General features: G+C 40.9%; 1 protein-coding gene across 3 annotated transcripts in view; it reads right to left on the bottom strand.

Annotated features, from left to right (window-relative positions):
• Nucleotides 1-12,939, bottom strand: part of LOC118374311 (collagen alpha-1(XVI) chain-like) — a 151,176-nt gene that overhangs the window by 81,121 nt on the left and 57,116 nt on the right. For all 3 annotated transcript variants that reach the window (XM_052469745.1, XM_052469747.1, XM_052469746.1), the window contains exons 16-28: nt 12,700-12,744; nt 12,407-12,502; nt 11,296-11,334; nt 11,065-11,109; nt 9,967-10,002; nt 8,938-9,051; nt 8,700-8,735; nt 3,692-3,853; nt 3,344-3,388; nt 3,155-3,190; nt 2,896-2,949; nt 2,593-2,643; nt 2,331-2,474 (exon numbers count right to left, since the gene is read on the bottom strand). In XM_052469745.1, the coding sequence (XP_052325705.1) occupies nt 2,331-2,474; nt 2,593-2,643; nt 2,896-2,949; nt 3,155-3,190; nt 3,344-3,388; nt 3,692-3,853; nt 8,700-8,735; nt 8,938-9,051; nt 9,967-10,002; nt 11,065-11,109; nt 11,296-11,334; nt 12,407-12,502; nt 12,700-12,744 (903 nt within the window). The remainder of the gene's footprint in view (nt 1-2,330; nt 2,475-2,592; nt 2,644-2,895; nt 2,950-3,154; nt 3,191-3,343; nt 3,389-3,691; nt 3,854-8,699; nt 8,736-8,937; nt 9,052-9,966; nt 10,003-11,064; nt 11,110-11,295; nt 11,335-12,406; nt 12,503-12,699; nt 12,745-12,939) is intronic.

Genomic DNA, 12,939 nt, shown 5'->3' with positions numbered 1-12,939 from the left:
TTGTGTTTTGGGCACAGGGACTATGATGGTCTGCTTGAAGCTTGTTGGTATTACAGACTCAATCAGACTCAATCATGTTGAAAATGTCAGTGAAGACACCTGCCAGTTGGTCAGCAAATGCCCGGAGCACACGTCCTGGTAATCCGTCTGGACACGCAGCCTGTTTAAAGGTATTACTCATGTCGGCTACGGAGAGCTGTCATGCATGCCTCAGTGTTGCTTGCCTCGAAGCGAGCATAGAAGTGGTTTAGCTTGTTTGGTAGGCTCGTGTCACTGGGCAGCTTGCGGCTGTGCTTCCCTTTGTAGTCTGTAATAGTTTGCAAGCCCTGCCACATCCGACGAGTGTCGGAGCCGGTGTAGTATGATTCAATCTTAGCCATGTATTGACGGTTTGCCTGTTTGATGGTTCGTCGCAGGGCATAGCGGGATTTCTTGTAAGCTTCCGTGTTAGAGTCCCGCACCTTGAAAGCGGCAGCTCTACCCTTTAGCTCTGTGCAAATGTTGCCTGTAATCCATGGCTTCTGGTTGGGGTATGTACGTACAGTCACTGTGGGGACGACGTCCTCAATGCACTTATTGATGATGTGGTGTATTCCTCAATGTCATCGGAAGAATCCCGGAACATGTTCCAGTCTGTGATAGCAAAGCAGGCCTGTAGTTTAGCATCTGCTTCATCTGACCATGTTTTTATAGACCAAGTCACTGGTGCTTCCTGCTTGAATTTTTGCTTGTAAGCAGGAATCAGGAGGATAGAGTTGTGGTCGGATTTACCAAATGGAGGGCGAGGGAGAGCTTTGTACACGTCTCTGTGTGTGGAGTACAGGGGAGCGAGAATTTTTTTCCCTCTGGTAGCACATTTATCACGTTGATAGAGATTTGGTGGAACTGATTTAAATTACCCTGCATTAAAGTCTCCGGCCACTAGGAGCGCCGCCTCTGGCTGAGTGGATTCCTGTTTGCTTATTTCCTTATACAGCTGACTGAGTGCGGTCTTAGTGCCGGCATCTCTCTGTGGTGGTAAATAAACAGCCACGAAAAGTATAGCTGAGAACTCTCTAGGCAAGTAGTGTGGCCTGCAGTTTATCACAATCTAGAGACTTCCTTAGATTTCGTGCACCAGCTGTTGTTTACAAATATGCACAGACCGCCCCACCTCGTCTTACCGGAGTGTGTTGTTCTATCCTGCCCGGTGCAGCATGTATACCGCTAGCTGAATATCCATGTCATCATTCAGCCATGATTCCGTGAAGCATAGGATATTACAGTTTTTGATGTCCCGTTGGTAGGATATTCGTGATCTTACCTCGTCTAGTTTATTGTCCAATGATTGCATGTTGGCGAGTAATATTGACAGTAACGGCAGCATTCCTAGGTTTCTTCTGCGGGTCCGGACGAGGCATCCGGCTCTTCGTCCTCTGCGTCGCTTCCTTTTGCGAATAATTGGGATGTCTGCCCTGTGGGGTGTTTGGAGAATATCGTGTGAGTCCTGCTTGTTGTTGTTGTTGATGAAATCTTCGTCTAATCCGAGGTGAATGATCGCTGTCCTGATATCCAGAAGCTCTTTTCTTCTATAAGATACGGTTGCAGAAACATTATGTACAAAATAATTTACAAATATCGTGAAAACCCCCCCGCATAATAGCACAATTGGTTAGTAGACCGTACAACCACGGCCATCTCCTCCGGCGCCATTGTAACGAATTACTAAGGGAATTATTATGGGAATAAATATCCCTGACTTACAGAAATATTGGAACAAAGTTGTCTAATGAAGGCAAACCATTTAGAATCCTCCAATCTTGTAGCCTACTTCCGACCGTCACGTTGTACATCGCCATATTTTCCATTCGATCCTAACGGAACCCCCGAGGGTTTCGTTTTTCTCTGAATAGAAACACCATAATATGAATCTAATTAATTAAGCCAAATTTCTTAAAATCAATCCCATATACTATGTTATCACAAAAAAGGTTTTCAATTCTCAGGTAATGCCAATACGGAATACTATCACAAGCTTCTCAAAGATGTCCTTTGGTGGTTATACTAGCAATAACTTGCAGTAACAGGAAAAAATGGCTGAGAAAAAAATGACGTGCCACAGAATTCTGCGGCAGCACGCAAGGTGCAATATGATGCAACTTTTAAAGGAGGAACCACTGTATACACTAAACTACATTCAGGTTGGTGTTTTGGTAGGTTTGACAGAGGCATGTGTATGTTGTTGGCTTGGTCATGTTAAACAAGCATCGTCAAACTTATGACAAACCTGGATAACGAAGTAAGCAGAAAGCCTGTTGCAACTCTTTTCCTGTCAGGTAGAGTGGTCTCACCTGTTTGCCATCGGCGCCCACTCCTGGAAGCCCGGGAGGCCCTGGAAGTCCAAGATCACCTGGGGTCCCTGCTAGCACTTTGACAATGGACGTCTCACTGCCCACCTCTGAGGCAGAAGACTGGCACACCTCACACGACGCACCCTGGAGTAGACGGGAGACACACTGGGTTAGGACGGGTGGCAAAACTCTCCTACACACCTGTGTGGACACACAGATAGCCATACTTTCATGTGTAGACATGCACGCACACACACTTCACCTTCTCGCCCTTAGGACCTGGAGTTCCCAGACCAGGAATCCCTGCATCTCCCTGTCAAAATAATCAAATGACACAATATAACACAAGACAACACAACATAACACATTACACAACAACCTAACACAACACAAAACACAACATATAACACTATACAACATTACACACTCTAACACACTCTAACCCAACACAACATTACACAGTCTAACACACTCTAACACACTCTAACACACTCTAACCCAACATAACACAATATGGTGACATCAGCCAGTATTGGATGTAGTGTCTGTTAACTCCATCTCTCACCTTTATCCCCTTCAGTCCATCCTTGCCACTAGGTCCTCTGGGTCCAGTTTTGCCCTATCAGATAAATAGTTACAGTACATGTCATCCCTTTATCTCCAAAGAGCATGGCAACCGCCAACTGAAATCATTTCTGCATCAGTCATTTCTGAGAAATATTTTATCATAACGGGTAACAACTATGAATATAAAGTATGAATATAAAGTATCAGTCACTGAAAAGAGTCTAGTGAAATCACTCTTAATGGTAGTCTACACTCACCGTTTTACCGTCAGCTCCTTTGCCACCAGCGTTACCCTGGAAACAAGATAAACTGTAATGTCAACAGAACTGTACAAATTGCTTTTGAACTAAATTGAATGGGTGAGATACATAAACACATTTATTCCATCAGTCTCTGCACTATGTCAAAACTCCTGTGTCCTACTTGGAACCTTACGCAGTACACACCTTTTCCCCCCCTAGCCCTGCCAGGCCAATGAGTCCAGCCTCCCCCTGTAAAGAACCAACAGAGTCGAGGAGTTACTTCTGGGTCAGATACACAGAAACAACACAGGTACAAACAAACACACACACCACAGGAGGCTGCTGAGGGGAGGAGAGGAGCAAAAGGAATGGCATCAAACACCTGGAAACCATGTGTTTGATGTATTTGAAGCCATTCCACCTATTCCGTCCAGCCATTACCACAAGGCCCGGAACTCCACAATTAAGGTGCCACCAACCTCCCGTGACACACACAAGACAACACAACAGAACACACACTCACACATTCATTTCCAAAAAACACACATTCACCTGTTCTCCCTTCTGTCCCAGCCCAGGTTCTCCTTTCTCTCCTTTGAGTGTCAGAGTTTGTTTCATAGCAACCATGTTGGCACCAGGTATTTCACCCAGGGTGGGGCACACAGCACATGCGTCACCCTTTTCCCCTTTGACCCCATCCGATCCCACCTCTCCCTGCCAAGCACACAGACACACATCATAACAGTGAGTCAGATTAGTGATACCACCCACTAATAGGCATGCTTCCTTTAAGGTGTATCGTCTAAAGTGGTGTCCAAACAGATCAGATTGTATAATGTGATGTCCAAACAGATCACTATAATGTGGTGTCCAAACAGATCACTTTAATGTGTTGTCCAAAGAGATCAGTTAGTCTAATGTGTTGTCCAAACAGATCAGTTAGTCTTTTGTTGAGTCCAAACAGATCCGTTAGTTAAATGTGGTGTCCCTAACAGTTCAGTCAGTCAAATATATCTAATGTGGTGTCCATAACAGATCAGATAATCAACTATATCTAATGTAGTGTCCATAACAGATCAGATAATCAACTATATCTAATGTGGTATCCCTAACAGATCAGTTAATCTAATGTGGTGTCCCTAACAGATCAGTCTGTCTAATGTGTTGTCCAAACAGATTAGTTTAATGTGGTGTCCAAACCGATCAGTTAGTCTTCTGTTGAGTGCAAACAGATCAGTTAATCTCATGTGGTGTCCCTAGCAGATAAGTTAAATAACTATATCTAAAGTAGCATCCCTAACAGATCAGATAATCAACTATATCTAATGTGGTGTCCCTGACGGATCAGTTAATCAATTATATCTAATGTGATGTCCCTAACAGATCAGTTATTCTAATGTGGTGTCCCTGACGGATCATTTATTCAACTATATCTAATGTGTTGTCCCTAACAGATAATTTATTCAACTATATATAGTGTGGTATTCCTAACAGATCAGACAATCAACTATATCTAATGTGGTATCCCTAACCGATCAGTTATTCTAATGTGGTGTCCCTGACGGATCAGTTCATCAACTATATCTAATGTGATGTCTATAACACATCAGTTAATCTAATGTGGTGTCCCTAACAGATCAGTTAATCAACTATATCTAATGTGGTGTCCCTAACAGATCAGTTAATCTAATGTGGTGTCCCTAACAGATCTGTTAATCAACTATATCTAATGTGGTGTCCCTAACAGATCAGTTAATCTAATGTGGTGTCCCTAACAGATCAGTTAATCAACTATATCTAATGTGGTGTCCCTAACAGATCAGTTAATCTAATGTGGTGTCCCTAACAGATCAGTTAATCAACTATATCTAATGTGGTGTCCCTAACAGATCAGTTAATCTAATGTGGTGTCCCTGACGGATCAGTTTGTCAACTATATCTAATGTGGTGTCCCTAACAGATTATTTATTCAACTATATCTAATGTGGTGTACCTAACATATACTTTATTCAACTATATATAATGTGGTGTCCCTAACATATAATTTATTTAACTATATCTAATGTGGTGTCCCTAACATATAATTTATTCAACTATATCTAATGTGGTGTCCCTAACATATAATTTATTTAACTATATCTAATGTGGTGTCCCTAACATATAATTTATTCAACTATATATAATGTGGTGTCCCTCACATATAATTTATTTAACTATATCTAATGTGGTGTCCCTAACATATAATTTATTCAACTATATCTAATGTGGTGTCCCTAACATAATTTATTCAAATATATCTAATGTGGTGTCCCTAACATATAATTTATTCAACTATATCTAATGTGGTGTCCCTAACATATAATTTATTCAACTATATCTAATGTGGTGTCCCTAACAGATAATTTATTCAACTATATCTAATGTGGTGTCCCTAACAGATAATTTATTCAACTATATCTAATGTGGTGTCCCTAACAGATTATTTATTCAACTATATCTAATGTGGTGTCCCTAACATATAATTTATTCAACTATATCTAATGTGGTGTCCCTAACAGATAATTTATTCAACTATATCTAAGGTGGTGTCCCTAACAGATAATTTATTCAACTATATCTAATGTGGTGTCCCTAACAGATTATTTATTGAACTATATCTAATGTGGTGTCCCTAACATATAATTTATTCAACTATATCTAATGTGGTGTCCCTAACATATCATTTATTTAACTATATCTAAGGTGGTGTCCCTAACAGATCATTTATTTAACTATATCTAATGTGGTGTCCCTAACAGATCTGTTAGTCAACTATATCTAATGTGGTGTCCCTAACATATCATTTATTTAACTATATCTAATGTGGTGTCCCTAACATATACTTTATTCAACTATATATAATGTGGTGTCCCTAACAGATCATTTATTCAACTATATCTAATGTGGTGTCCCTAACAGATCTGTTAGTCAACTATATCTAATGTGGTGTCCCTAACAGATCTGTTAGTCAACTATATCTAATGTGGTGTCCCTAACAGATCTGTTAGTCAACTATATCTAATGTGGTGTCCCTAACAGATCTGTTAGTCAACTATATCTAATGTGGTGTCCCTAACAGATCTGTTAGTCAACTATATCTAATGTGGTGTCCCTAACATATAATGTATTCAACTATATCTAAGGTGGTGTCCATAACAGATAATTTATTCAACTATATCTAATGTGGTGTCCCTAACAGATCTGTTAGTCAACTATATCTAATGTGGTGTCCCTAACAGATCTGTTAGTCAACTATATCTAATGTGGTGTCCGTAACAGATCTGTTAGTCAACTATATCTAATGTGGTGTCCCTAACAGATCTGTTAGTCAACTATATCTAATGTGGTGTCCCTAACAGATCTGTTAGTCAACTATATCTAATGTGGTGTCCCTAACAGATCTGTTAGTCAACTATATCTAATGTGGTGTCCGTAACAGATCTGTTAGTCAACTATATCTAATGTGGTGTCCCTAACAGATCTGTTAGTCAACTATATCTAATGTGGTATCCCTAACATATCAGTTAGTCAACTATGTCTAATGTTTTGTCCCTAACAGATCAGTTATTCAGCCATAGAGGAGACGCTGGCCACAATATAGCTGTCATGTCACAACATGATCTGTGGTTTGGGATGGGGAAGGCTGCTAAATAATTACAGTATGTGGTTACAGGCACAGCATGGTGTGTGTGTGTGTGTGTGTGTGTGTGTGTGTGTGTGTGTGTGTGTGTGTGTGTGTGTGTGTGTGTGTGTGTGTGTGTGTGTGTGTGTGTGTGTGTGTGTGTGGAACCTTGAAAGCACTTGTTTGTCTATATACACAGTGCTTTCGAACATATTCAGACCCCTTGACTTTCCCCACATTTTGTTACGTTACAGCTTTATTCTAAAATGGATTAAAAAAAAACAAACATCATCAATCTACACACAATACCCCATAATGACAAAGCGAAAACAATTTTTGTTGGAGTTTTTGCAAATGTATAAAATAAATAAACAGAAATCCCTTATTTACATTAGTATTCAGACCCTTCGCTTTGAGCCTTTAAATTGAGCTCAGGTGCATCCTGTTTCCATTGATTGCCCTTGAGATGTTTCTACAACTTGATTGGAGTCCACCTGTGGTAAATTCAAATGATTGAACATGATTTGGAAAGTCACACACCTGTCTACATAAGGTCCCACAGTTAACAGAGCAAAAACCAAGCCATGTCCGTAGAGATGTGAGATAGGATTGTGTCGGGGCACAGATCTGGGGAAGGGTATCAAAACATGTCTGCAGCATTGAAGATCCCCAAGAACACAGTGGCAAAACTGAGCAATCGGGGGAGAAGGGCCTTGGTCAGGAAGGTGACCAAGAACTAAATGGTCACTCTGATAGAGCTCCAGAGTTCCTCTGTGGAGATGGGAGAATCTTCCAGAAGCACAGGTCTCTGCAGAACTCCACCAATCAGGCCATTATGGTAGAGTGGCCATACGGAAGCCATTCCTCAGGGAAAGGCACATGGCAGCCCAAAAGGCACCTAAAGACTCTCAGACCATGAGAAACAAGACTCTCTGGTCTGATGAAACCAAGATTTAACTCTTTGGCCTGAATGCCAAGTGTCACATCTGGAGGAAACCTGGCAAAATCCCTATGGTGAAGCATGGTGGTGGCAGCATCTTGCTGTGGGGATGTTTTTCAGCGGCAGAGACTTGGAGACTAGTCAGGATCGAGGCAAAGATGAATGGAGGAAAGTACAGAGAGATCCTTGATGAAATTCTGCTCCAGAGCGCTCAGGGCCTCGGACTGGGGGCGAAGGTTCCCCTTCCAACAGGACAACGACCTATGGATCTATGGAGACACCTAAAAATATATGTGCAACAACGCTCCCCATCCATCCTGGTAGAGCTTGAGAGGATCTGCAGAGAAGAATGGGGGAAACTCCCCAAATACAGGTGTGCCAAGCTTGTAGCATCATACCCAAGAAGACTCGACGATGTAATCTCTGTCAGAGGGGTGTCAACAAAGTACTGACTAAAGGATCTGAATACTTATGTAAATGTGACATTTCCCTTTTTTATTTTTAACAAATTAGCAAACATTTCTATAAACCTGTCTTTGCTTTGTCATTATGGGGTATTGTGTGTAGATTGATGAGGGGAAAAACAATGATTTAATCAATTTTAGAGTAAGGCTGTAATGTAACAAAATGTGGAAAACAGTCAAGGGGTTAGAATACTTTCCGACGGCACTGTACGTATGTGTGTGTGTACATTTCCATTTGAGTCATTTAGCAGACGTTCTTATCCAGAACACCTTTTCACCTAGTCTGTTCGGGATTCAAACCCGCAACCTTTTGGCTACTGGCCCACTACACTGAACCGCTCGGCTAACTGCCTTCCTTGGTATACTGGTGTGTATGCACCTACAGTATATGAGTGTGTGTGCGTGTGCGTGTGTGTGCACAGTTGAGTTAGAGGCTGTATGTATCCCATTCTCAAAGGACATGAATGAAACATGAGATATAAAGGAACTCTGTACCTTCTCTCCCGCCTTCCCATCTGATCCTTGAAGACCCTGATGAACAGAAGACAGGAGATGAAGAGGGAGGAGAGAAGAGGAGAGGAAGAGAAGATGAGATAATAAATATTTCTAGCTTTAAATGAGCATTTCTGAATTCCTTGATGACTATATTAAACATAAATCACTATATGCACATCTTGCAGAGTGCACATTTAAAGGGTCAAAGGTTAAGCGTTATGGGTGCTATATATCTTACCGGGAGGCCAGGGTCTCCTATCCCAGGCTCTCCTTTGGGCCCTGTCTTCCCCTGGAGGGCTACAGTGTTGCCCAGGTCTTCAGACAGGACGGGACACAACTCACACGGGTCACCCTGTGAGACAGACACACAGAGTAAAAGAGAGTCAGAGATGTACGGACACAAACCCACAGATGTAGAAACACAAACAGTCACAGATGTAGAAACACAAACCCATAGATGTAGAAACACAAACCCACAGATGTAGAAACACAAACAGTCACAGATGTAGAAGCACAAACAGTCACAGATGTAGAAACACAAACAGTCACAGATGTAGAAACACAAACAGTCACAGATGTAGAAGCACAAACAGTCACAGATGTAGAAACACAAACAGTCACAGATGTAGAAACACAAACAGTCACAGATGTAGAAACACAAACAGTCACAGATGTAGAAACACAAACAGTCACAGATGTAGAAACACAAACAGTCACAGATGTAGAAACACAAACAGTCACTGATGTAGAAACACAAACAGTCACAGATGTAGAAGCACAAACAGTCACAGATGTAGAAACACAAACAGTCACAGATGTAGAAACACAAACAGTCACAGATGTAGAAGCACAAATAGTCACAGATGTAGAAACACAAACAGTCACAGATGTAGAAGCACAAACAGTCACAGATGTAGAAACACAAACAGTCACAGATGTAGAAGCACAAACAGTCACAGATGTAGAAACACAAACAGTCACTGATGTAGAAGCACAAACAGTCACAGATGTAGAAGCACAAACAGTCACAGATGTAGAAGCACAAACAGTCACAGATGTAGAAGCACAAACAGTCACAGATGTAGAAGCACAAACAGTCACAGATGTAGAAGCACAAACAGTCACAGATGTAGAAGCACAAACAGTCACTGATGTAGAAGCACAAACCCACATATCTAGAGAAGTATAGATACACACACGACAAGTCAATTATATATTTAGAGAGAAAATCACGATAATTCAAGCTGGGACACTGAGGGTAAGTCACCTTATCTCCTTTACCGCCACCAGGACCCCTAGGACCCTGAAAACACAACAGCAATACATTATAGTAGAGCATTATGATTAGGTTTCAAATTACACGCTGACTAACATGACTGACTAACATGACTAAAGGACTAATTGACTAACATGACTAACTGGCTAACATGACTAACTGGCTAACATGACTAATGGAGTAACACAACTAACAGACTAACATGACTAACATTACTAACTTACTAACATAACTAGCATGACTTGCTGAATAACATGATTAGCTGACTAACATGACTATCTGATTGACATGACTTATGGACTATCATGACCAACTGACTAACATGACTAACATGACTAACTGACCAACTGACCAACTGACTAAGTGACCAACTGACTAACTGACTAACTGACTAACATGACTAACTGACTAACATGACTAACTGACTAACATGGCTAAATGACCAACTGACTAACATGGCTAAATGACTAACATGACTATCTGATTGACATGACTAATGGACTATCATGACCAACTGACTAACATGACTAACATGACTAAATGACTAACTGACTAACATGGATAAATGACCAACTGACTAATATGACTAAATGACTAACTGACTAACATGGATAAATGACTAACTGACTAACTGACTAACATGACTAACTGACTAACATGGCTAACATGACTAACTGACTAACTAACTAACTGACTAACTGACTAACATGGCTAACACGACTAACTGACTAACTGACTAACTGACTAACTGACTAACATGGATAAATGACTAACTGACTAACTGACTAACATAGCTAACATGACTAACTGACTAACTAACTAACTGACCGACTGACTAACATGACTAACATGACAAAATGACCAACTGACTAACATGGCTAACTGACTAACTGGCTAACATGACGAACGAGACTAACGAGACTAACATTACGAGCATACCTAACACGACTAGCTGACTAACATGGCTAACATGACTAACGAGACTAACAGACTAACGTGACTAACATTACTAGCATAGCTAACACGACTAGCTGACTAACATGACTGACTAAAAAACAAAACAGTTTTCTGAACGCTTCCTGTACTCACAGGATCTCCTGGCTGTCCATCTTTCCCTGGTGTCCCAGAATCCCCCTGGGACAGGAAGAGAAGAACAAGAAATAGTAACCATAACAACAGTTGTAACATTCCAGAAATGTACATTGTTGTGTGATGTGTTATTATCAAACAATATAGTCTGCATACTTCATATACTGCAGCCTTCAAAGTTTCGAAGTAGAATTTAATTGGATTTAAAATAATACCGCAGAATGTTTTTACCTTTTCTCCATTCGATCCAGGTGGTCCTCCTGGGGTGCCCTAGGAACAAAACAAAACACAACAAAAGAGAGCTGAGCAACTATCCCCCTCTCTAACTGTCTTTCACTTTCTTTGTCTACCAGAGCCCAACAAGAACAGACGCACTCACACAAAGGCTCTGCTCTAGAAGCTTTTTGGTTTCAGTCAAGGGTAACATATTGTGTCTTCACTAAGATGTGTTAGAGGTGGATTTATACATTTTCTATATCTATAAATGTGTCTTAATATCATAATCCCTTCTGCATACAGAGTGATATTGTTGTGAAAGTTACTAATAACTAATGCAGAGGATTTTGTCTCTCTCTCAGAAACACAAGCCACTGAGTGACCCACTCATTCACAGCTCGCCAAGAGATTCAAAGACAAACGGGCAGACAGACAGCAAACAGGCTTTCTTAAGCTGAACCATAATTGTCAGTGACCTATATTAATTGTGTAACTAATGCCTATGACCTTTGACAACCAACTAATAATCAGGCTGAGGAAGCAACCAGGCTTATCAAGCAGCTACAAACGTATTTTCATTTTATTGGACAAATCCCATGGTTTAACCTACCTATGGTCAGACAGCTGCAAGATTGCTTTGTTTCTATAATACATTTTCCAGACATGATTAATCTTCTCCTGTCTATGTACAAACAACATTTATATTTTGCATACGGCCTACCCACCGTTCTATATCAACCAATCAAGTAGCAGACTTACTTGACGATCAAAGGAGGAACTCTCTAGGATCTCCTCCTAAATCTAGGGGTTTATAATATTATGTCATTATAATCCCTGTGTGTGTTCTCCTGTGTACATCATGGTATTAAAGAATTTGAAGTGAAGTTTCAATTGTCGATTTCACCTTTCAGATGCTTTTAGGCTCTAGTCAAAGGTAACACACAGATTCTTCTTGGCACAAAAGCTGCATCCATATAGCCGGCCATTGCCTGCCAAACCCAGCCCCACCCTGCCCAGTGCATAAAGCATCAGACAACTGGGAGGCAGGAGAGTTCTTAAAACAGCACTCTGACTCCTGACCAGAGGATGGTAGATAGGACAGAATTCCAGGGCAGACACTACTCACTGGTAGGCCTGGGTTTCCAATTCCTGGAAGTCCTGGAAGTCCGGGGTGTCCCGGTTCTCCTGCTAGTCCCTCGGGCCCCACTTTTCCAGAGGTACCCTGGGAAAACAACTTACTGAAGGTTAAAGGTTCAAATAGTCCAAATATACATGAAACAGAAAATGAAAGTTGGAATTTGAGTGTCACTAACACCATTTGTTTACAGTACATACAGATAGGAAAGTACAGTGTACATACAATGGAAGTAACCATACTGTATTTAAATAGTGCTACATTAAGAAAAGAGTAGCTCTCACCTTCTGTCCCTTGGGTCCCACCACACAGATGGATCCAGCTCGACCCTGGAGACACACACAAAACTTAGTGACATCATCAGTGTGCAACGTGGCCAGAAGAAGGTTGGGTAACCTGTTTTGTAGCATTATTTGGTGTAGAACTGTATTGATCCCTGTATCGATATCTCTCAATTCCAACAGATATTGTAATTTTACTGCTGTTGTTTAATTATTTATTCATTATATTTCCTATTTTTTACT

The sequence above is a fragment of the Oncorhynchus keta genome, chromosome 19, assembly GCF_023373465.1.
Source record: "Oncorhynchus keta strain PuntledgeMale-10-30-2019 chromosome 19, Oket_V2, whole genome shotgun sequence".
Lineage (NCBI taxonomy): Eukaryota > Metazoa > Chordata > Actinopteri > Salmoniformes > Salmonidae > Oncorhynchus > Oncorhynchus keta.
The sequence above is the reverse complement of the archived record's forward strand: the minus strand, read 5'-3'. Positions and strand labels throughout refer to the sequence as shown.